This window comes from Lepisma saccharinum, chromosome 1 (assembly GCF_977018435.1).
Source record: "Lepisma saccharinum chromosome 1, izLepSacc3.1, whole genome shotgun sequence".
In the NCBI taxonomy this organism is placed as follows: Eukaryota; Metazoa; Arthropoda; class Insecta; order Zygentoma; family Lepismatidae; genus Lepisma; species Lepisma saccharinum.
The window spans coordinates 117,312,741-117,338,479 of record NC_139229.1 but is presented as its reverse complement, the minus strand read 5'-3'; the positions used below and the strand labels follow the sequence as shown (position 1 = coordinate 117,338,479).

At 40.2% G+C, this 25,739-nt stretch overlaps 1 protein-coding gene across 7 annotated transcripts in view; it reads left to right on the top strand.

Moving 5' to 3' along the window:
* Window positions 1–15,764: 15,764 nt before the first annotated feature.
* The window catches only part of LOC145999962 (F-box/LRR-repeat protein 20), a 40,049-nt gene continuing 30,074 nt past the window's right edge, over window positions 15,765–25,739 (top strand). The window contains exons 1-2 of one of the 7 annotated variants that reach the window (XM_083137264.1): window positions 15,765–16,088; window positions 20,609–20,692. In XM_083137264.1, coding sequence (XP_082993390.1) covers window positions 16,059–16,088; window positions 20,609–20,692 — 114 coding nt within the window. In that variant the 5' untranslated portion in view covers window positions 15,765–16,058. The other 6 variants (XM_083137291.1, XM_083137256.1, XM_083137271.1 and 3 more) reach the window with 6 other exon arrangements.

Below are 25,739 nucleotides of genomic sequence, written 5' to 3'. Positions count from 1 at the left end.
TATGTACTTTTTGTGTACTTTTTTTGGTTGTTGGCATAATTTATGGCATCAGGCTGAGTTGCGGGATAAGGGATTCCCGACGGACCTCCTTTTTCTTTTTATGTATCGATTTGTAATTCACATTTTGTGTGAGCTCGCGTAAGTTTGCGTAACTGTTCCAAAGTGCGACAGAAAATCGAGCAGATATTTAGCGAAAGGCCTTCATGAGATTAAGAAATCGTCGTATAGACTGTTTGAACAAGAGTGACGTCATGATGGTTTGCGAGGCTTGTGGAAAGGAATTTGCTGATTTCGAAATCGACAGCGAGGGGGCCAGACCGGTTTGTCTTCAGTGCAAGGGCCCGTTGGAAATGGAAAGGGAGATACCAAGTGCCCAAGGGGGTACATCGTCACGTGCGGACAGCGACCACAGCAAGGAAGAAGATGACGTAGGAAGTAGCAGTGGTGCCAACCAATTTCAGCTGGTTCTCCAGATGCTCCAGGGAATGCAGACCGAGATGCGGACCAACATCCAGGGATTGCAGGCTGAAATGCAAGGAGTGCAAACCAACATCCAGGGGTTGGAGACCAGGATGCAGACCGACGTACGAGGGATGGAAGAACGTCTCCAAGGGACGGTTCGCGCCTCCGGAGAAGAAGTGACGCAACAGCTCCTTCAGACGATCCAAGATTCCGAGGCTCGAATCGAATCCAGGATCGCCAGGACCGACGCTCGCATCAATGAACAAGAAGCCAAGGTGGCAACACTGGCGCAGAGCGTGAGTGAGCAGGAAGGAGCTTTGCAACACATCGGCCAACAATGTGCACAGCTGGAGTCAGCCTGTAATCGGAGCAACGATGCCCTCGAGCGACAGGTACGGCGAGCAACGAGTCTAGCGGAAGGGAATTCCGAAAAAATAAAGGAAATAGAGGACAAACTGGAACGACTAAACGTAGCCGACGTTCCGGGATCATCGCGAGAGCCGGCGGCCATGACGTCAGCGCAGCCAGCTGCGGCCCCCTCGTCTTCAAGGCGCACGAGTGACGCAAGACCGACTACGCTTGTCAACGGGGGAAGCGAAGTGGAACCTGGACTACATTATCCATCGCCGCGACCGTTCGAAGCCCAAACTTCAAACCGGGAAGATATACGGTCTGAACCAGCACCGACGAGAAGGGCTTTGTTCCCGCCGGAATATAAGAAACATTTCAAGAAGTTCTCCGGGGCCGACAGGATTTTGCCGTCTGCCTTCATCGAGGAATTCGAAGCAACAGCGCGGGAGTTAGGACTTGCGGATGGGGAGCGATTACTCGTGCTGAAAGGCCTAATGCAAGATCGGGCAAAGAACTGGCTGGATCGGAATGAAAGACACTTTCATTCATACTCGGCGTTTAGGGAAGCGTTCCTGACACACTTTCAGCGCCCTATGCAAGTGGAAAGGATGCTCATCCAGCTGAGGAACGAGAGGTACGACAGGAACGGGGGACTTACCTTTTCGCAATATTTCTGGCGTAAGTTCAATGAGTTCCAAGCTCTCCAGCCACAGATGACCACGTCGGAGATAATTGCGGCCCTAATTTATCATTACCCGCAAGAGATAAGACGGCATCTCAACGGGGCGTGCGTTTTCGATGCAGAGGCCATGTCGCTCACGCTCGAGAACCTAAACCAGTGCGAAGAGGAACGCGAGAGGACGCGGAGTGACAGATGGAACAAAAGGAGACGACCGGAGGATGAAGGAAGCCGAGGAAATAAGCATCCACGCGTTCATCTGGTCCAGCAAAGATACGGTGGGCAGCAACACGCTCCAGGAGCCGAAGTAAACCGTTTTCTAGACAATCCGCCTTCACCGCGACGCAGACGCCAGTGCCGAGGAAGGAGACGTCGAGGTGGACCGAGCCGTAGGTCGCCGGGTCACCATGGCAACAGCGACAACAACAACTTCTTCAACGGGCGGGTAAGCAACGGCTATTACCAACGTCATCCGGACAGTAGACCGGGGAGCCCGCGTTCTGACAACGAGAACACAAGGCGCGGCCAGATGGGGGTCCAGAGGAGCCCGACTAGGAATGCGAACGGCCCGGGTTCGAGACATGGATCACCGCAGCCGGGGCCGTCAAATTACCACCACACGGGAAACCGTTAGGAGTCTCGCGTCAGGGATCAGATGCGGGACAGACTGCACCCAACCCACCTAAATTCAAGCCAAACCACCCAGGAGAAAAAACCACGCCAATCCGGATTCGAGCTGCCTGGTTGGGCGAATATATGCACGGCGATGAGGATGCGGAAGAGAAACGCAAGGACCATTGGCCTACGAGATCACCGTTAGTGGAGCTGCGAGTTGGAAACGAGGTGGTAACTGGACTTCTGGATACGGGATGCGAGGCAAGCCTTTGTTCCGAGGCAACATGGCGGCGAGTAACAGAAGGGGTACGCCGGCCACAACTTCGCCACCTACGAGATTTCAGACTCGTAGATTTCTCCGGGAAAGCGAGAGAGAAGCCCCTTGGACACACAGTTCTGCATGCGTCCATGAACGATCACCCAGTAGAAGTTGAAGTTTTGGTGGTCCAGTCTTTGTCTGTCGACTTGTTAATCGGGATGGATTTCCTCAGTCGATATGCCTCGGTCCTGAATATCGGCAAGCATTTCGTAACTCTGGCTAATCGCGACGAAGAGTTTGACGTCGAGTTCATGAAGCCCGGGGAAGGAGAAGAAAGCGGGTTCCAGCCAAACGTCGCATTGTGCACCGAGGTCAACCACCACGAGAAGCTTAAAGAGAAAGTGGATTCAACGGTAGCCTCCTGCGGAAGCCTCACCATAGGGGAGAAGAGAGTCTTCGCCGAACTATTGGAGGAAAATGCCGTCGTTCTTGCCGAGATACCAGGGAGGTGTAACAAATACGTGCACGAAATCGTCGTTGAGGGAGAAAAACCGGTAGTCAGCAAACCTTACCCCATCGCTTTTACGCACCGCCCGGAAGTGCGTCGCCAGCTGCAGTAGATGCTGGAATGGGGCGTCATAAGAAAGTCACGTGCGATACATGTCAATCCCCTCCTAGTTGTGAAAAAAAGTGACGGTAGCCTTAGAATTTGTGGCGACTTCCGCGGATTAAACCAAAGGTGCAAGTTAGAGCGCGTCCGGACATTAAAGTTACAAGACACCCTGCAGTTGTTCCACGACAAAAAGGTATTCTCTAAGATAGACATGCTGTCTGGATTTTGGCAAATTTCTCTAACGGAAAAAAGCATGCCATACACCGCCTTCGGGTTTGAGGATAACCTGTATGAATTTACTGTTGTTCCTTTTGGCATATCAAACGGGGTACAGGCCTTCACGCACGCCATGGCGGAGGTACTAGGGGACGAAGTCAAAGATTTTTGCCTGTGGTACGTGGACGATATATTGTGCTTTTCGAGGGACGTGGCGGAACATTTTGAACATCTGAGCATCATCTTCACCAAGTTGCGAGAAGCGGGAATGACGATCAAGCTCGAAAAGTCGGCCTTTTTCCAATCAGAGGTGAAGTTTTTGGGACACGTGATAGATGAAAAAGGTGTGAGGCAAGATCCAGCGAAGTTCGAGACGATCCGGAAACTAGAAGCCCCCACGACCAGAAAAGGAGTGCAGCGCCTGCTGGGAATATTCACGTGGCACCGCCGCTTCGTTCCGAACTTCAGTGACATTGCGAGCCCACTCTTCGAACTTCTGAAGCAAGGGAAAAAATGGAAGTGGACAGCCGAACACCAAGGAGCCTTGGATAAGCTGAAGGACGCCGTCTGTGAGCAGCTTTACCTTTATCACGCCGACCTCTCGGACACGTTTTATGTGCAGAGCGACGCCTCGATTTCGGCTCTAGGGGCGGTCTTGTATCAGGAAAAAGAGGGGGAAAAACGGATCATCCAGTACGCCAGCCGCTCCCTGAGAGGGGCGGAAAGGAACTACTCCGTCGGCGAGCTCGAGTGTCTGGCGGTAGTTTGGGCACTAGAAATTTTTCATGTTTACCTGGCCGGAGGGCACTTCGTCGTAAGGACAGACCACCGTAACCTACAGTGGCTGCACCGCGCGAAGAACTGGAGCGGACGCCTCACGAGATGGAGTCATCACTTGCAGAAATATTCTTTTGATGTAGAATATGTGAAGGGGCGCGACAACGTAGTTCCAGACGCCTTGTCCAGATACGTCGAAGGAAAGGGACTAACCAAGGTGCGCGTGAATCTCATGCAATTTGATTCCCCGTACTTAACCATCTTCAGCCGTGAGCGATTCGCCGAAATGCAGCGAGAAGATGCCGAGACCGGGGAGTACTTCCGTATCCTGGAGGGTCAGCAACCCGCCGAAGCCCGCCGCCAGCGACGCGTAAAGGAACATTTCGTTATCTCGAACGGGATCCTATGCAAGGTAGACGTTCACAACCCCGAACGCCTGAGGCTGTGTGTTCCAACTGAGGCGAGGGAGAAAATCTTAGAAGAGGCGCACGACAAGTCGGGGCATTTCGGCGGGAAGAAGATGTGGAGGCATCTCGATCACCTCTATTTCTGGAGAGGGATGCGCAAGGATGCGAAGAGATGGGCGCGAGACTGCGTAATCTGCATGCAGACGAAACCTAACCGTGCGAAGGCGGCCAAGAACCCGACGTCGCTAGTGGCGGAAAAGCCGCGGGAGATTGTCTTCGCAGACTGCGTGGGACCGCTGCCGAAGAGCAGTGACGGAATGAGGTACATTTTCACCGTTATGGATGTATGCAGCCGTTTCCTCATGGCGTACCCAGTCCGGACAACCACGACGAAAGTACTACTTCAGAAATTGACCGGCACCTACTTCGCACACATGGGGACCCCACGCTACGTGCTCACCGACCGAGGAGGCCAGTTTACGAGTAGCCTATGGAAGAAGACGTTGGAAGAGTATGCTGTCAAGCCCATATGGACACCGAGCTACCGACCGCAGGCGAATAAAGTAGAGCGCATGCATTGCGAGATGAATCGTCTGTTGCGAGTATTTTGTCACAAGCAGCATAACGAATGGAGCAAGCATATTCCATCTATTGTGCTCCTTCTCAATAACACGGAGTCAGACACCCTAGGTTTCGCGCCCGCAGAGCTTCAGTGGGGCAGCACGCAGCGAAGAGACGTAATCCGCCACTTCGGTCTCGAGGAGGGCGACCACGACCTAACGGCCAACCAAAAGGTCTTAATGGCCGTTGAAAGGACGAGGAAGGCAAGACAAACAGCAAACGAGAAGAGGGCACGAGACGGCGCAGGGGTTAAAGCAGGTGACCTCGTGTTCGTGAAAAATTACGGACTCAGCTCGCAAATTGAGGGAAAGATAAAGAAGCTGTTTTTTATGTACGACGGGCCGTATTTTTCTAAGAGCAAGCTAGCCACCAACATACTTGAACTGGTAGATTGCACTACCGGAAAAACGCTAGCGCCGCAACATGCTGAGAACTGCAAAAGGTGGAACTGCTCCGACGAAAAGCGCCAAGAGTGGTTAACGCGATATAAAAGCACGAGCGAGTCTTTGGTTTGAATTCTGATCAGGATGTGAGGTACATTTATCCTATTTTTGTGTAAATTATTGAGAGTGTATAATATGTATATTTATTATATAAATTGGAGGCATCATTTATATCATGTGTTTTGTGTTATCGAACTGGTTAACTTTTCTTGTACAGGGTGTTAAAAAAATTTGTAGTCAAAATTTCATGCCCCTGAGTAGTGAAAAATTTTATTCGCCTACAGAATTTTTTGATCGGAAGGAGGGCGAGATGTCACGGTATCTAGTGACATGTGAAACGCAGTTCGATATAAATTATTTTTTGTTTATTGATTTATTTTATGCACAAACATGAAAGTGTGAGGTTTGATTTATTTTGTGAATAAACTTGTATCCGAGCCAGACGTCGGGAGTTGGGGACGAGTTTTTCTTGAGTGACAGCGGAACTGCCTTTTTCGGCCTAGAACATGACATATTTGCACCAACACGGAGATAAGGAAAGATTATTTTCGCCGCTACCGGGCTCGAGTCGCAGCAGGCGTTCGAACCCACGTTCACGGATGACCAGGAAAATCAGCTGGAGCCCAAGCCTGCAAGGATCGAAGACGCCTCGGTGACCGAGTTTCAAGACAATGGACACAGGTCATTCGCATCCCCTCCGAAACCAAAGCGAAGCCACCTTAGCGTGGGTTTTCAACGGACGAATTTGATTTTCTTATAAATATACGGTGCTACCATCCCAGACACAGTTTTTACCCGGATTTCATAGAGAGAGCATCTCCGCGCTACACTCTCGCGTGATCATTGTTTTGCGTCCGTGGACTTCGTTTTCTTACGTACCGTGAACGACTTGCAGATAGAGAGTTACCAGTGTGCGCCTTATTTTGGTGAAGATTACGCGGTGATTTGTTTTTTGCCAAGTGTTGACTACATAAGGATGGAGGGCTAAAGAAGATAGAGAAGGGAGTCCGTCGACTCCCCTGACGCCTGCAACGACGCCGAAGCCAGTCGGACGACGCCGAAACCAAACACTGCCCAAAGCCCGAAGGACGCTTTCAGATCGACGTCCCAACCAAAGCCCGAAGGACGTTTCCAGAGAGAGATGATTGCAGATCGACGTCCAATTGATGCCCGACACTGGAGAGATTCCTGACCGGCGCGTGACCACGTACATCCGACGCTAGTGGCAAGAGGAACGCCCGAAGTACTAAGGAGGTGCAAGTACACCAGATCGTCGCAATTATTCTTCGTCGCGATCGACCTCGGAGGACAATTTCGCCACAAAGGAACCGTGTACAAGTCCCGCGTCCAGGAGAGATGAATGACCACGCCATGTAGCAGAGTCTGGTACAGTATACTTCAGAGGGTCTCATGTCCATGTAAACGTGCCTCGTTAGTATCAACACCGTACAGTTAACGCCGAAGTCTCACTTATTCGCAAAGTTACTCAGGAAACCCCGAACCTAACCCCCGCGTCTGATAATTTTTGGTATTGTTATAAAAAAGGGTAATTTCATGTTCAGATGTTCTAATTTAATTGTCTGCATTCATGGTTAGAAGCTCCATTTCATTTCTTTAATATTTAGTATAAATGGTCAAAGTGTGCTCCATTTCTTGTGTAACCGACCACCCCGTCGCGCCATTTAATTTGTCAATAGTTGACTGATGAGTCCTTTTTAATTGTGGAAAGCGTAGTTGTTTTTATTGCAAGGTCGTGTGCGTGAAATAGTATTATATGTTGCATAGTGGTTTTTAAGGTAATTTTTGCTCGCGCCGACGATTGATTAGTGTATTCCGGCAGCTGGAGCCAATTAAGTTTTTGCATCCTTATGTAATTGTGTAGTTGTTCTCATTGGACGAGAGAGGCTTGTCTGTAATACCCCCGTCCGAGAAACTTGTATAATGTCGTGCTTGCGACTCGATGCATACGTTCATTCGAACGAAATATTTAACCACGCCGACCCAATTGTCTTAGTTAACCGCTTTCCGAGGGCTGGCACTTTAGTCAATTTAAAAGAGCACAGGAGCTAGCAGACAAATGCCCTAAATTCACATAAAGGTTTAGAAATTAAAAGGAATGATATGTTAATGAGATCCATGACTTGTATCCATACTTCACATGTAAAAATACCTCATGTGTGTGAAAGAGAGATAGCGTGAATGTTGTGAGAGTGAGGAGGCTTTGTAAACAGTTGTTGATTGCAATATTTTTTTGTTGTTACAATATATATTCACTTTTTTTACCGTTCGTCAGTGTTGTTATTTGACGTTTTTCAGGTACCAGATATTATGCTATTAGTGTTTTATGATTGTTCGAATCTACATATCAAAGGTAAACAAAAGAGTGTAACTTTTCAAGGTATTAATCTCCGCCTCGCAATAGTATGACAATAAACGACCGTCTCAGTACCGAACTTGATAACTGGACCGTGAGTCACGACCGGTTTCCCGTACACATAACGACGTTTGGCCCCGTGCCGGGGTATGATTGACACGTCATTTCTGGGACCGTGAGTGCACTCGTTACAAAGGCTGAAAGCCGGATCTAGATGGAACCTTTTAGTTTAGCATTTAAATGTCTTATTTCGTAACGAGCCTTCGCAAAGCTAGGATTACTGTGTTGTCGCAGCCGAAAATATCCTGAATGCTTGAAGCGATCTCCCACTGCCGAATTTCGCAAGCTTAACTTTGACGATTTAGGAAAAATACATTAGCAGGGACTAATAATAATTCAGTGAATAAGATACTTCCGAAATAAACCATTTAGAAATTAGGACGGGCATCAGACGGAGATACGTTGAAGAGGACCTTGCAATTGTGAAGTTTGTTAAATGTATATGGATGTGTAGAGAGATAAAACACAGGGTGAGAATTAACGATGGGTACCAGCATACCCTCCTCGCACATGGTCATGTAAGGGATGGTTTTATCTCTTCGCCAAGCCAATATAATGTATTTCTTATTACACATATTTTCATTAGATTTTAAGATATAACGTTGACCATGAAGCATGTATTGTTTTATTCTTTGAAATGTCGCTATTGCCAGTTGTTGATAACAGTATTGAAAAAATGACCGCACGTAATACTACTTTAAAGTATTTGTTATGCAAGAAGCCTATGGGACGGAATATCTGCACCATTACGGGAAGAATATGGATTTTTGAAGGTATGTATGAATGTAATGGCCCAAACAATGTTAAAATTTCAATATCAATTCTGTACAACCCGCGAGAATCGTTGTAAATCAAGGAAATGCGTTAAACAAAAATATCAGTAGAGCCACTTGTGAAACAGTAAATTTTGGAAAATATAGTTGTGTGAGGAACTGAATAATCCATTATGTATAGCTTGTGCATTATTTTAGTGTTTTTCTAATTATTGTTAATAATAATAATAATGCACATTCATTTCCTCACTCCAAAAAACATTGAATTTCTTTGTAAACTTTGACATTTGCTTTTTACAGATAACGTTAAGTCCTCGCCAAGTGATCAAGGGATCCATGTTCGATACTTAAAAGAAGCACATAATGGTTCGGACCCCACTTTAAACAGTAGGTCCAATTCCGATTAGTTTATCTGTGCATGAGCTTAAGATGAAAGCAGCAATGCACGCGCCCCCCTCCCCCCAAACTTACGCCACGAGCAACTGGAAGCTCGCGATCCATGGTTTGGCGATCCTCAGGGTTAGAGTAACAACTTCCCCATGTATTTCCAGAAAATGAAACCTGCTTGTGAAGTTAATAGGAGCAGTTGAAACCCCCAGCTCCTAGTCCTGTGCCTAATCATATTCTCTTCCCGTAGGTGCAATCCGACCAATGAATTGTGTTTGTGTGCGTAGTTTGATGAATGTGGAAATTGCAATGAGCATTCGTTGTAACTATGTGAACATTGCTGCGTTGCAAAGACAATGGTGGGACGACCTCCGTGCATAACAATGAGGTATCAAAGAATAGCGATGAACTGGCAATGAAGGATGAGAAACAGTGGAATTCCCTTGAGTTCCTGTGCATATGAATTTTTTTTTTTTGGTACTGATATACGTGCGTAATCTTTTTTCTGTGTTAAAAAGAGAGAATGACATAATATGGAGAACATTTATTCAAAACTGACTTTGTTATCGAAACAATAGTTTATTTAACATGGTTTTAAAAATAAATGTCATCAGTGGCGTATTGAATGGAGAGCTGCCTTGAGCACCTCAGAAATGTCTTCCCTATGTATGCTTATCTGTACTAGGCGGATTTATGTGCGATAGAAATGATAAAACATGAATATAATTTCAAAATGTGGATCAAAAGTTTCGATTAATGTTTAATGATCCTGTCATGTCTCATAGATTGTCACAACGATTAGCCTGTTTGTGCATAAAGTGGACGTAAAACACCAACTCAAACAAATAAACAAAATATCTTGTTAACGGGAAACGAAGGCGTTTTTGAACATACACCTCACTGTTTCAGAACACCAAAAGTGATGATGTGAAACGCATCAGTAATTTTCTTCCCAAAAATGGCTTTAATTTACATATATACATTTCTAATGCTGCTTAAAGTCAGCAAAATTTTATTTCGAAATTGCGATTAGAGCAGGCGACAAACTTACCTATAATCCGTCGACCTTTAAGTACTTAATCCGTGAGAAGAAATTTTTACTCGAGTCACGAGAGAGAATATAGAGTGCACGCCATCTACTGTACATTGTGGAAACAGTCGCCATTCACAGTGTTGCCAACTACAAGTACATACTCCTATGTATAAAGATATTTGAATTTATTTGGCAAGCGTAAAACTCTGTAAATGATCGCATAGTATTTTTTTCTAAAATAACTTTTTTTTTCATTCATTGTTTTCTGCCTAATTGGCAGGTTTTTCACTGCAATCTCCAGCTTTCCCTGTTCTCTGCCTTACGCTTCGTAATAGCATACGACCCAGTTAATTTAATATCATCCATAAGCTGATATCTCTTTCTTCCACGGACTTTTCTTCCTTCAACCATTCCCTCCAAGGCATCTCTTAGCAGGCAGTTTCTTCTTAGACAGTGTCCTAACCAGTTTCTTTTCCTCTTCTTGATGGTCTCCAGTATAGATCTTTTTTCACCAACTCTTTTCAGTACGGCTTCGTTTCTTACCTTGTCCGTCCATTTTACACGCTCCATTTTTCGCCATGTCCACATTTCAAAAGCTTCGAGTCGTGTCTCTTCATTTCTTAATATGTTATAATTATGCACTTTCAACCACCATTAATTTACAGATAGAATGTTGAAAATGTTTCAATTTTCATATTTGGAAACGCCGTGGTGTAGTCGGTATACTGCCACGCGGAAAATCCGGGTTCGAATCCCGGAGTGGGTGATATAAGGTCGGAATTTTTCCGACATGAAGCTGTTGCGGGCACACCTAGTCTCAAATAAAATGGCGGTGGTGGTAAATGTGGCCGGAGCGTGGTGCTGATCACGCCATCTCCAAGACAGCTGATCTCGAAGAATGTGTGGGGCCATACCCCCACATCTTCCATATATGCCTCATGCCATGGTGCAAATCCAGCTACTGATTGAGGACATAGTGTTTAATATACAACTTGACATAATCCATATTATACGTATATTGGGGCCTACAAGAAGAGAACACCCATGTCGTGGCCTGTATTTTAAACCAGAACCCTCAACAAAACATGTGAACAAATAGTAACAATTTATTCCCTATAAACGTGAAATAAAGAATTGAGAATAACGTCTGTGCCATGTGTACGATTTTAATAAGGAGCAGTGGTGGCGATACCGGGCCTGGTTCCCCCCTCCTGAAAATTGAAGAGGCTCCCCTTATATAAATAGAGTTTCATAATTTTATCTGTAGTTTCCAGTACTTGATTTTGTTCATAACAAAATATAACGAGAATATAACGATCAGAACCATTAATGTGCAAGAAATGGAATAAATGGTTATACATTATGAATGATGAATACTGCAGAAGTGGTAAGGTACAGGTAATCTAAAAATATCTCATTGATTTTTTCAACATTGTGAAGCAAAACGGTAAAATTTCTGCATGTCGTTCATTTGGAAAAATATTGTTTGTATTTGGTTAATTTTTGTTAGTCACAAGAATCTATTTAGCACTCGACAAATGAATTGGAACCCCTTGATTTTATTTCTTCGATTATAATTTCAATGATGATTCATATCAATATTTATTATTTGCAAACTAAAGGTTCATTATTTACAATTGTCTAATGTAATGCATTGTTATATCCTTCACAATCTCTGAAGGTTCATTCGTCGAAGTATTGCTCGATTGTAGTTGGTAACACTGCGTTCACAGGCAAATGGCGGAGAAGTATGAAACCATCTTCATGTATCAAATGCGCCTTCGTGATTAGTTCCGACTGCCAAGACCAACGTATCATGCTAGAAACCTTTACTTCCCAATGTGAAGAAAGTTAAATAAATTCTTACAGCAACAGTTTCTTCCTGGTTGGCCAAGTGCCAGTTCCTGCAAAATCTGAATCCAGAGTTAACGTAAGGGCTAATAAAACTGAAATTACGACGAGTTTAAATTCATTTGAACTGAAGCAGCATTAAAGTATTTTAGGATCATGTATAACTGAAGTATTGTCACTCAAGAACAACTTTGAATGGGATCATTTCTTTTACAAATCAAAAACTAAATAAGCCTTAACAGTCGGACACAGTGCTTTCTTTCGTCAGTGTGTGTACAACAAATTACAGTTTATCGGCGATAGTTTGTCACGTGATTTGTAATCTCTAATGTTTCTTATTTAGCGCAATAGACAAGTATATCCGCTTTTTACCAACGGTATTGTACAGTCAGAAATTCTGCGTCGTTATGGAATCGCTGAAACAAACGCTGTAAATGTATACTGCTTACTGAAATAGTATATTCTTCTCGATTTTTTTGTTATTTGGGTTGTCTACCTGTAAGGGGTACAAGCGTAGGAATAATAAGGTGTGTTAATGATTCAATGACAACACTAAATTTCTCCTGATTGATTGTAACTACAAAGCATTGGGCAAAAGTATTTTAAAGTAAGTGTTATTAATTTGGAATTATTGGGAACAGGGGCGTTCCCGGGGAGGGAGTTTGTGACGGTCATAATCCCCTCCCCCTATTTGACCAGGCATTCCAAAAAAAAAAAAATGCACGAAAAGATGGCAAAATGTAGGACTGTATACCGAAAAGAGAGGTATAATCAATCCTTCCTTACTGCGATATCCCCTTTTACGAAAATCCAGCCACGCTAATGATTGAGGGTATCCCCGATGGCACAGTGGTAGCGTCGTCGCCTTGTAATTAAGGGGTCCCGGGCTCGATACCCGGTGCAGACACATAGTGGTTCGTATCCCACTTCAAAATGTAGGTCCAGTCCCGATTAGCCATACTGTGCATAAAGTGGACTTGAAAAACACAAACTCAAATCCAGCTACTGATTGAGGACGTAGTGTTTAATATACAATATAATGCATACAGATATATTGTGTGTGTTTGTGTGTACGTGAACATGTTTGTGGAAACTTCTTTCTTGAGGGAGTCTTATGTTCAAGGTCTTAAGGATGTCCATTGCACTCAGTATTACACAGTGTGTGTATTCATTTCTAAAAGGGGGAATAATGCCTAATTTTCAGTAATCAACGTTACATTTTACACTTTTCACCATGCATCTAACGCATTTTATGAAAAACCTAGCTGATTGGAGGTGTAACTCTCTTTGACAAGCCATTTCTCTAGTTGGTTGGTTAAAACAATTAAAGTCGCTTATTTGAGTCATAATGTTGAGGGCAGGGGTGTGCAGAAGGTACGGATTTTTCCTTTAAATAATACAAAATTCAGCATGTACATATTTTCTCTAAAATATTTGAACAAACCCTTGGTGAGATGGGCACCACTAGTTGATGGAGTGCAACGACTGAGAAAACTACTGCTACACGTTGTGTCAGCAAAGTTGCCTCTATTCTGTCCACATCGATGGAATCTGCACTTTCGAGTCACCCTGTGTCAGCCTCTTTTTTACAATCGGATAGTCTGTCTTGGCTTCGGAGATCGGTGAACTTCTCATTTCTGCCACGCAACAGGGTCGTCTGCATCAGACCTCAGCATTAGCGATTCCTCGCGTGACCTCGTTTATGTAAAGCGTGTTGGCTGCTCAACCTAGATAACGACAAGATCTGTCGTCGATCCCGAGAATATAACATAATGCATCAATAACCTAGCATTCGCCATTTAATTCCTCGCGGAATAGGGCGGGGCTTCCCACTACTTACTTACTTACTTACAGATATAACCACGACCTTATATATACACACACAAGTATCAAAGTCAAAAGTTTGTTTTAAGTCTGTTTTGTGCTCATATAAGCTAATCGGGACTGGATCTACAGCTCGAACCCGGCTTTGGCATGGGCGTTCTTTGTGAGTGTCCATTTATCAATTTAATCATATCATCACTCTTCTTCATCGTCACGATTAGCCAAAAACGGAAGAAAAGCGACATTATATACAAAAAATAACAACAAATGTAACCTCTCTACAGACTAACAGATAATAGCCTAAACTGCACGAGTTTAAAACGTCGATTCACGAAAACGGATGATAGCTGCTGTCGATTTTGAAAGTTGTAAATGGTTGGGGAGGTAAGTTCGAAAATTTTTGTTGTAAATGGGATCGAGCAACAAATTGTTTGATGTCTCTCTTAATTTCCAATAACTTTTTTTGTGGTAAATTTATTTACATTTGGTCTACACAGTAGTGCCCCACAACTACTTATTGTAATAATTGCATAGCCAGGGAATTAAAAGAACTGATATTTTATACATTCTCATTTTCGGATCCTCAGTAGAAAGTTGTTAGGTATTTAGGTAGTCAACATCCTTTAGCAATTAGAATGTTCGAGCTGTCCTTCGGAAACGCGCCTGAGAGATTTATTATTGTTGATAAATAAGAAATATTACCATAATAATGAAAATATCATAGTATTTGACGTTTTTTTTGGGGGGGGGAAGCATACCATTGCTTCTCCTCGCTCTGATGCCCCTGACCACGACGACGGACGAAAGAACATAGGGCAAGACGTGTAATTGTTCATTGCTTTTTCTCTTACATCCTACGTGTTTTTGAGGAATGGATTTTTGCTGATACTGGTGCCCTGCACGGATTGTCAATTACTTCATTGTACCTAGGTAGCTTTGTTTCAATTCTTGAACTTGGCATTTCATAAAACAAAATGTACCGAAAGTAACGATAGATGAATCGCCTGGTAACTGTAACTTCAAATTACAATTCATTAACTGTAACTTCAAATTACAATTCATTTCAACAGTAGCTCTTAACATTTTTTTTTAAATGCGTGCTCTTCTTAATATTCATGCTAATGTTTATGAGTACGGTCACGACAGGCTCAGCACAAATCCACGAGGATCAAGCGATCACTTGTGACAGAAAAAAATCCACATATGTCCTCCCGAGAGAAGGTAGTTATTATTGCGTTACAAACCACTTCAAGAATCAAAGTATGGAGTATTATAATATTGACATGAAGCTTTTTATATGTTAAATAGCGGGCTAGTCGCGGCGATACAGAGTTTGAAACTACCCTGCAGAACTAAATAAAATTTCCTCTATATATCGAGTTCCATATTTTTTAACTCCATTGTCTGAGAAAATTCTAATCATTTAACTATACAAAATTATCAATGGACAACGTTTCTTAATAACTGTGGTATGAAACAGCCGTTTGAGGCGTGCCTTTTAACTGGAAGCATATGCGCCGACTTTGGGGGGCAAAACACTTTGTGCCCCCCAAAATTCACGTATGAATTTTTACATATATAAAGTATTCTTTATACCGATCTTGCCCCCAAAAATTTACCTTATGTTGGCGCCTCTGACTGGAAGCCTTATCACCGCCACTGTATAAGATAGAGTAAGGTCAAAGTGAAATACTGTGACGGATTAGCTTCAACATTAGCGTATGAACGATGAACTTCAATTTTCAACCTGACGAATATCTCGAGCGTGGATTAAAAAATACTTAATTATATATCCCAGTTGATCATTAAAGGTAATTAGGAATAATCAAAATACTTACTCGATGATAAGTGATTGACAGTATTAAATAATAAAGAAAGAAGAATATAAGGCTATCAGTGCGCTTATCACATTGCATTTTGTATACAATGTCCTGTGCGAATGACGTCATCAAAACATTGGAGAACACTTGTTTTCGTTTGAGTTCACTAGAGACGTCAACTGTGATTGGCTCACGCTGTTCTTCGTGGTTGCTCTCGAAGAGCAAGGAGGTTTTCCTCGATGATTCAGTGTGTGTCAGTTAACGCTGTCTTAGTGATTAAAATTTGTGTTATAAAATAAACTCATAACCACAATAGTGAAGTTCCACAGCTGGAGAAATACATTTAGAAATAGTGTGTTGTTTTGTTTCCTTCGTCCAACCAGAAGCACTGTTAGTTTAGGCCTCGGATTTTTCCCATAAGCAGTATTTTGTTTTCTATCACTTCGATATTTGGGATTATTAGCGATTAAAAACAGTATAGCGGAAAAGCAGAATGATACATACAAATAGAAGCAAACTAGAGGTAAGCTGTACATGTGATTTAATAGATTAAGTTGCGATGTGCTAAGGTTTTAGTTAATGTTTCTTTACTGCATTCCGCGTGATCCCGTCAGCCATTGCATAGAGCCTCGAAACAGCTGATTCGGGAAGAGTTCTCATTAGAGTCAATAGCCACGGCCAAGGTTGGAAGGAAGACGTGCGTAGTCCTTTGTTGTAGTGGGCCACTTATTGTCTAATAATGAAAATGTGTATAGTGTAATAGAATGAACATGGTTATAACAAACGTGTTTATTGATAGCTATACGTAATGGTGAAAAGTTATTCGCTGCTGGAGGTGTAGTGTTGGGAACGTTATTCGGACGAGTTAGAACCTCACAATCCTTTGTTTTGGAAGTTGTTCTAAAAAGGAAAGTGAATAATGAAAGAAAGAAGCAAACAGGACGGATTGGCAGTGATGGAATGGAATAGGATGGAATATATAGTAAGTAAATGAATTGTAGCGCGTAAATATACTTCACGAGAAAATGCATTGGAACGCAGTTAAAGCAGAACAGCAACAAAGATGGTAAGCCTAGTGAAGTGAATTTGTTAACATGGGTGACTTGGGTTCGATTAAATTCTTGATTAGGCCAGTCGTTCACTTGTTGTAGGCTGTTGAGAACATTCCACAAAATACACCGTAAATTATAACGTCTACCTATACTTGTAGGACCACAAGGTGCCATGGTTCTTCACTTATGTTGTCACATGTATTATTTTAAAATTCACAGAGTAACATAATGTTCAGTGCGACGTGTGCTTGTTGAAAGTATTCTGGTTACATACGTGGGCTTAAATATACCACATTGCCCAGGAATTATTAATTACAATTGCATATCAAAAGGCCAGGGAAGAGATGTTGGTGAGAGGCATCACGAGACTGCTTAATACAGTCGTAAGAAACACATTAATAGTGCAATGGCTATAAAAGACGTGTCACATTAAGTGTCTCGTATATCTTGACTCATAAATAAAAATATTGAAAATTTTAAAACTTTATTGTATTGGTTTTGTGCAAAATGTCAGATCTACTTCATCCATTTTTATTTTTTAAAAATTGCATTATGACGTGAATGATTCAATTGAAGTGTAACACTGTAGAACACCATACCCAATTTAGATTAAATATTGTTTGCATTCCAAGTTCTTGATGGGCAGCTTTTGAATGCTGCTACATTCATATTACACCATTAGGAAAAAGTATTTAGAGAATTAATTGTTGATTATGGTGCATGCAGTTTTGTTCTTTTCCTGCAAGATTGCAAATAAAAGAATGATATGAATACTATTCCAATCTCCTTCCACGGTAAATCAAAATGAGATCCTTGCCCCCAACTGTTTTTCCTCAAGAATGTGAAGTATTTTGCATGATTTATGCCTATGTTGTTTATGAATCCTTTCAGTTGTTTTTGGCTCACAGAGATGTGTTATTGTGAAATAAAGTATGCCTGTTATCTTACCGTGAAACAATAGCCTAAAGGCTTCATGCAAGTGCACCCTGCACAACATTCCACAACAGCAGCTATAATTTTATGTCTTTACGTTTGGAGTTGATAGCAATTTCCTATATACCCTATTCTTTTGCTATTCTAGTGTGCATACAAACTGTTTTCACTAATAGATAGCAGCAAACTTGAACATAATTCTTAACAGAGAGTTAATGGCCCCGGACAATGACATAAGATTAAAATTTATTATTTCTGCAACGGACTAAGCATTTTTACAAATGTTGGTTTCCTCTTGCTCCATGGTTTTCAATTCAGATTGTGAGAACATGCTTTGTGGATAAAGCTAAGTTTTTACTCTTCTCAGAATATCTACATTAAAATAAATGGATTAGTAATTTAAAAAAAAAAAAAAAACTTTGCTATTGCACCAGTAAGACTAAATGGGATTGTGGGTAATCTACAGGAAATGAATTGGAAATAATCATATTTTGGACACATGTAGGATTGTTACAATATATGATATGAGATATTGCGATTGTTCTATTAAGTTGTTAGACATGTTAACAATTTCATTTACAAGCCCGTGAGAGTGTGAAAAATGTGCCAAAATTTATTTTTAAAATGAAAGATTTTGTACCATCTATTGTGCGCATCATTATGTTGCTGAACATACCCAAATACATTATTACACATTTCCCCTGCTCTTAACTAATGGCATTGCCTCAAAATACAAAATATCTATGTGATGAAAATAATTATATATTAAAAAAGATTGTGCAGTTGTATTCCAAAACTTCCTCCTTCATAATTATATACAAGTCTTGCAGATAGAACAATTGATGCACAGGCAATAGAACAATTGATGCACAGGCAGAAAACAACAAACTTCGAAGAGAGAGTTTTATAATAAATGTGAGAGGTTCTTTCTCTAGTTCTTTCTTTTATTTAATCTAATCAGCATTCATACTAATTGTCTCGATCAACCTAGGAGAGGTAGAAAGTAGTTGTAAATAAACCAAAGTTCATTGCCATTAGTTGGCTCTGTTATATTCTGCAACATTAATTGATGAAACAAAATTGAAGTCTATTATGTGATTGAGGGTAATAGTAATGAAGTCAGCTGGGTAAGTTATAATTTCAAATGGATTGGAGTCACCATTGTGATCCTTTTTATGTTGCCGTACTTTTATCACATTATAAACATGTGTACAGGTAGGAACAAACCTATATAGATATGTATTGGGCATGCCGTGTTACTCTTGTTACTATGAGAAATAGTTTTTCAGTTATTTCATATTTGGAATAAATTCAATGGCCCAAGTTCCGGATCAATTACAGAATGCCAGGAGTATCAACGATTGCTTTCAAAGTCGGCATACTCCTAATCACGAATCTGCAGTTAAAAATTGGCGGTCACATCTAGAAAATGCGAAATAAGTAGAAATAAGGGGGTCCGTGAAGGAAGTAAACACCGGTGATTTATGAAAAACAATTTTTTGCAATGATTAGCGTTCAAAAACTATGTTTATGAATACCCTGAATTTTAACTATGCTTGTCTAACCTAACCTTATGTGAATGTTCGTGGGGGCTATGTGAATGGTTTGTGCGTCAAGTATGTTTTCCACATTTACTGAAGATGCCATATTGTCACATGTAAAGTAACACTCCATGGAACGGATAGCGAACTTCACTTGTTCACATCATCAAACATGGCAACCATTAGTATCGACAATCATAGCAGTAATGTATGCACAGTATTTCACATTTTCTAGGTGTGACTGCCAATTTTTTAACTGCAGATTCGTGATTTTGAGGTCAAAAGTTGTGAGTATATCAAATTTAAAAGCAATCGGAGATACTCTCGGTATTCTGTAATTATACCCAAGTTCCTTTTGTTTTATTGCGATTTCATGATGCTACGAATGCAATTTTAACATATTTCGATTTACTTCTGTTAACACATACTGCAGAGTTTTAAAGGTTCCTAAAGATTTTGTTCAATATATGCTTTCATAGTTAAGTTAGGCGGGCCAGGTTTGGTTCTCTTAGCATTAAAATAATGTCCCTAAATGCATTCTACTAAGGTTCCAATTTACTTCTACATTAATTCCCACTAGTCTACTATACAGTCGCTTGTCAATGGAAAATACATTGTCCATGGGAAGCTCGCATGCTTGTGTAAAGTATTTTTTAAGTTGTTTTGCAACATAAATAACTTTTTCCTTTAAATCCAAGTAGTGCTCATTACTTTAAGGAATGTTCAAATTTTGTGTGACAATGATTGCCGAAATTCTACAGTAATTAGTCTTCATACTAGGAGAATTTGAAAAATCATAAAACAATTGGAACTGTTATCGAAATTACGGTCAGTTCATTGTTTATAACTTCACTAACAATTGTTTCCCACCCTTTTTGTATGAACAATTGTGTCTGTGTTCTATTGATTGATTTGTCCAAATTTTTGGCAATATTTTTGTATCCTAGATTTGCATATCCTCCATGGTAATCTAATCTAACTTTTTTTGCAGCATGTTTCAACAGGCTTATTGTAATTGTGTTACATTTCCAATGTTTTTGTAAACTTTTATATTAGATTAAACATTGAAGTACTGTAAACTTTAATCCCTATTGTGTTCTAATATAAATAGAATAGAAAGTAATGTTGACCGGTTTGTAGAGAAATAGATATACTTTTCATTATGATCAACTGGGGGATCTGTTGAAGTGCACAATTTTTCTTTAAAAAAAAATGTGATCCTAGTTTAAGCAAACTGAAAGACGTTGTAGTTGTCCATCTTTCATAACATGAATCATTATCCTAACAGAGTTTGGAAGATAGAAGAATATAGAACTATACAGTAGAACCTCATTAAATTCTGATAATTTCTTAAAGTATTTATTTATATATTTGTGCGCTTTGATTTTTCATCCTAAGTTTGCTTAGTTTATTTCAGAATAAGTTACTTTAATTTGTTACAACTTTTTTTAAAAAAATATTATTTGTTTGTACATGTATATTTAATGAGGTCCTGCTGTGTTTTATATTTACCGTAGGTCAGACCATGGTGGGTGCCTTCTCTTGGCAGAAGAAAAGATCCAAAATTTTCAGTGTGTACAATGAAGCAAAGCTACATGCAGGTACAAACACCCATCCTATGAAAATAAGGCAGCTATGGACATTTTGTATTGATTCTTCTAGTATACCAATCAGTAATAGCTTTATTTGCCCAAGTAATAGTAAAACTTTATTTTGATGCATGCGTTACATGCTTAACTCTGATAGCTGGAAGAAGCAGTAGTTTGCCAGTACAAAACAGTAGAGCATTATTTAAAATTTGGTAGATAGCAATGCCTATTTTGAAATTCCAGACTTATTTAAAAATTGAGAATTCACTCAAACATAATTGTAGAGGGAGAGTCTAATATTGGAAGTAGAGATTTTATATTTATATGGGAATAAGTTTAGATTTTGTGCACTGTATGATCAATGTTTCTCAACTTGGGTACGTTATGTCCAGCAGTAAATGATAAAACTCTTCATGAATGTAAAATTTATTTAATTGTACTCTCTGGTTTTCATATATTCACAGTTAAGGGCAGAACTTGATGAGTCTGTGTGGCAATTTACAGTAATATATGCAGTGATATTTGCTATTGTAATGAGGGCTGAGTGATTTTGTTATCTGCTTTCTATATAATTCTAGAGTATGTGGTTCTCCACTGGAATGTGTAAAATGAAATAATAATGATAAATTTGATGGCAAAAGTTGATATTTTGGTGGTTATAATGAATGAAATGACATTATTTTTAGGGCTGAGCTGATACCGAAGCCAATGCGTTGGTATCTGAAAGTATTGGTTGGAATTTATGTACAGATACCGGCAGATACTTTTCTGGCATTTTGGTCTTTTATGGGCTCGCAAGAATGCAGCACTACACTTTCATGAAATATAATTATCCTGGAAGTTACGGGAAATTTGAAGTTTCTTTTTATTTTACACCAGTTTTGTGTGTGATAACATGTAATTCTAATGTAATTATAAATATTTTAAAGCAAAAATCTCATTAAGTTGATGCATATAATTTTAGTGGAATACTAACACACTAATTATTAATAAATATTTTGAACAACTTTTAATTATTACAATGTTCAGGTATCAGTGTGAATCGTTAAGAGTATTGACATCAGTTGAAAGTGGTATCGGATCAGCCCTAATTATTATGTATTTTAAATATGTAATTTTTGCTTGACATACACTTTTAAGAAGGGTAGAGGTTCCCTTGCATATTTGCAAAACCTTTGTGAAAATCCCAAATGTCTACTACAAGTCCAATGGCAAGATATAATAGTAGCATGTTTCTTACATGTATTGGCGTCCCTGCTAATTCCTTAATCCATGCAACATGTCAGAGCACAGTGAGAGAAAAGTGTTTTGCAGTGCAGTAGGCTAAAGCTTCTCTGAAACGTACTTTTCCTGCTTCAACAACCTTGGTTCATATGATCGAATCTTAAGTCACATAACCTAATACAGTGTAAATTGGAATCGGAACCTTATGCATTGTTAGTAGGTTAGGTTTGATGCTGTTAGTAATTTTAGTTTTTAACATTTATTTAATCGTTAACTTTTTATGGCAAGAGTTAAAGGTAAAGTAGGTATTGTTCTCTGTTCTGGCTTCTTCACTGCCTAGGGTTGCTCCCAGTTACCCCATGTATTTGAGGCTCTGTGAACCCCAAAGCTGCTTTATGCAGGGATATAGGTGGAAAAATTCTGACCTTGGATCATCCACACCAGGGTGAATTTGGACCTTTTCATAGCTGTCAGATATCCTACTGATCATACCACAGTGGGTCCATGGCAGAGTTAAAGTATATGCTTAGCCTACATGTTGCTTTTTCAGCTGGTTGCTTTTAGTGACTGCGAAAATTTGAACTTAGGTTAGGCATGTTAAGTTTGAGGCAGTTGGTAATTTGTTATTAGGTTAGGTTTGGTGTTATTTTCCCATCGCATGTGCAATTATTCAGGAGTAAACATGGTTTAACTTCCTTCATGACATGTAACAGCAGCTGTAGTTGATATATGGTTTCATCATAGAAGAAACATGCTAATAGCCATTCCCACAGTTGGAATTTCCACAAAGGTTTTGTAAATAAGCCCCCCCCCCCTTTCCACGCACACACACTTTCCACATGGTGTGAGGGATTAATGGTATTGGCTCAGACCTAGATGAACTAGAGGTTAGTTGTATTTATATATAAACATACAAACTGTATGAGCTATTCAGTTTGACAGAAAATATTTTAATCAAAAGTTTATGATGCAATAAATTGATTTTATTATGTACGCAAGTGGCGTATTCTGAAAATTTGACATGGTTTAACGCAACGATTCTAATTTCTTAGATATGATAGAAATAAAACACCACTGCAGGCATGCAAGTAAAACAAAAACAGAAGTCTGACAACTTCAAATTTTATGGTAATTTATATATATTTGGAAGAAGCTGGTTTACAGGTAGTTAACCAGATAACGTGGGAGAATACGCCACTGGTGTGTACATAGTTTTTCACTAAAAAATGTATGCTCTGCTGGCACATTTTTTTTTCCTCCAAATGAAATTTTGACTGTCAAATCATTTGTTGACTAGAGAAAGATGGTGTCACAGGTTACAAATTGTATTTTTGGTAACAGTAGTATAAGCCGGAGACACATTAAACTCGGTTGTTTTCAAATAAAAATCATTGCTACTTACCTCATATGCATAGCGGAAGATTTTTCAAGCTGGCGATAACTTTTTTCCATGAAAAACACGTTACTTTTAACATTATAATCATTTATTGGTCGTTGCTAATTCGGCGGGCAAATCTTGACTCATGTTGTCTATCGTCAGCTGATATGCAGTATCGTCAGCTGATGTGCAGTGTTTCCAAACTTATGAACCGGTAAATGCCGCACAAACTATTCACAAAAGGTTTTTAAGCGAAAATTGAGGCTAAACTGTACTTTACGTCCTTATCTGCATGGTGATTGCTTCTTTGCGTTCGCGGTGTGCCGATAAATGCCGCACAAAATATTCACAAAAGGTTTTTAAGCGAAAATTGAGGCTAAACTCTACTTTACGTCCTTATCTGCATGGTGATTGCTTCTTTACGTTCGCGGTGCGCCAATAAATGCCACACAAACTATTCACAAAAGGTTTTTAAGCGAAAATCGAGGCTAAACTCTACTTTACGTCCTTATCTGCATGGTGATTGCTTCTTTGCGCTCGCGGTGCGCGATGGTGGTGCGGCACCCGGCATCTCTTCGTGTAAGTACCTTTTTCTTTTTACACTTTATTTTCACGATAGCCCCACTATCCATTCACGGGGTCGAGGTATGCCTACGAGGTTAGGTTAGGCCTGTTAGGTTCCATTAGCACTCATTTCACCCCTAAATATGTGCTTCATTATCTAAAAAATTCCTTAGTATGTTCATTTACGCATATCCGGACAACATCGGTTTTTCTCGATTTACTCTTTCAGGAAATTTTTCCTACCTTTGGAATTTACGTTGTTCAATTCCTTATAAAATAAGCTTTCCAACGATACATGACACGTATTCCTTAGGAAATGGACGTAAACTAGAGTGTTACCTTAAATTGGAACAAAGAACCCGCTCACACGTCATCTTGTAAAACTACCGTGTGGTTGCTACACTGTGAGGGGTTACATAACCGAACGCACGGAACATTTGATTCACGTAGTCGACGGTAATGGCGGCACGAGCTATCGCACAACAGAGATGCATGATTGACGAAAAATACCTTATTTATAGGCAAAATACGTAGCACGATTCTAAAAAACAATATCTCTGGCTTCAGAAAGTCCTCAAGAACACAATTCTGTAAGTACTTTCTCGTCTTTTCTCCTGTAAATTTTAAGAAATCCGTCTCGGACTTATACTACTGTTACCGTATTTTTCTTTTCCTTTTGTTTCCTTTGTTGTTTATTACGTTGGAAAGTTGGCATGTTTTGATTAGAATATTAGGAATTTCTGCGTACAAGAAAATAAATAACGTTATAGTTTGTGACCAAACTTGTAATATGTGACTGCATCTTCCTTAATCATGTGATAGTATGTAACTGATGCAGTTGAAATACCAGGAATATGGGAGGGGGAGATAAAGTGACTTCATTTATGTATGCAAATCGAAGATTTAATGGTAGTATACAATCTTATCTTGCAACATTTTTAATATAGTCCAACAAAAATGCTTCAGTGCTGTCAACCACTGGAAGATAATAGTATCGCTGTCAAGAAGCTTGGGCACATTCAAGTAGAATAATTTAAATCTATCTGTAATCTCCAGTATTTCATACCACCTCCACCTCTAGATGTTTTTGAAACTTGGCAAACTTAATTTGTCTGTTATAATGTGATAGTTAGTTTTAATTAATTGTTTTACAGTTAGTAATAGGTTATTAGCACATGTGTAAAGTGGTATTTTAGATTGTGTGAAATATGAACATAAGCATATTTAGACTGTTGTACAATTAGTAATCAGTTATTAGCACATGCGTAAAGTGGTATTTTAGGATGTGGGTCTGAACATAAGCAGAAACATTGTTGGGAGTGAATTTGTTCCATCTGTTGCATAATTCATATTAGCAGTGCTTTTTTTCTGATAGAATGTCATACCGGCACCTTTTTCCCCTGTGAATTCCCTGTTCCCACACACACATATATATGAGAGGGGGAAGGATTTGTGTACACACTCTCACTCATGAATGAAACACACCACTGTATTATCAGAAAACAAATTCAGTTAAATATTCTTGCTTGTCAAAGTTTGTTTTATTGAAGTCCACCTTATGCTCAGAACAAAGTTGTTTTTTTTACCAGAGTAAAAACACTGCTAGTATTAATTTCATGTCTTCAATTACTAATAACATTGTGTTCTTTTTAATGGTGTTCATTTGGAATAATATTACTTAAAAGAGTACTCTTCACATGGCTTTGAACTTTCTCTAGTACCTTGCAGTGTGATAGGATTCAAACATATGGTATTACCAGAATGTTTTTGTTTTTTGAACCAAAGGTTTTTGTGTTTGTGTATTAAGAAGTTGCAAGTATCAAAGTGGAATATATTGTTTCCCTAAAAGTTTGCATAACCACTCTATAATATAATATAGTAAATATTACTATT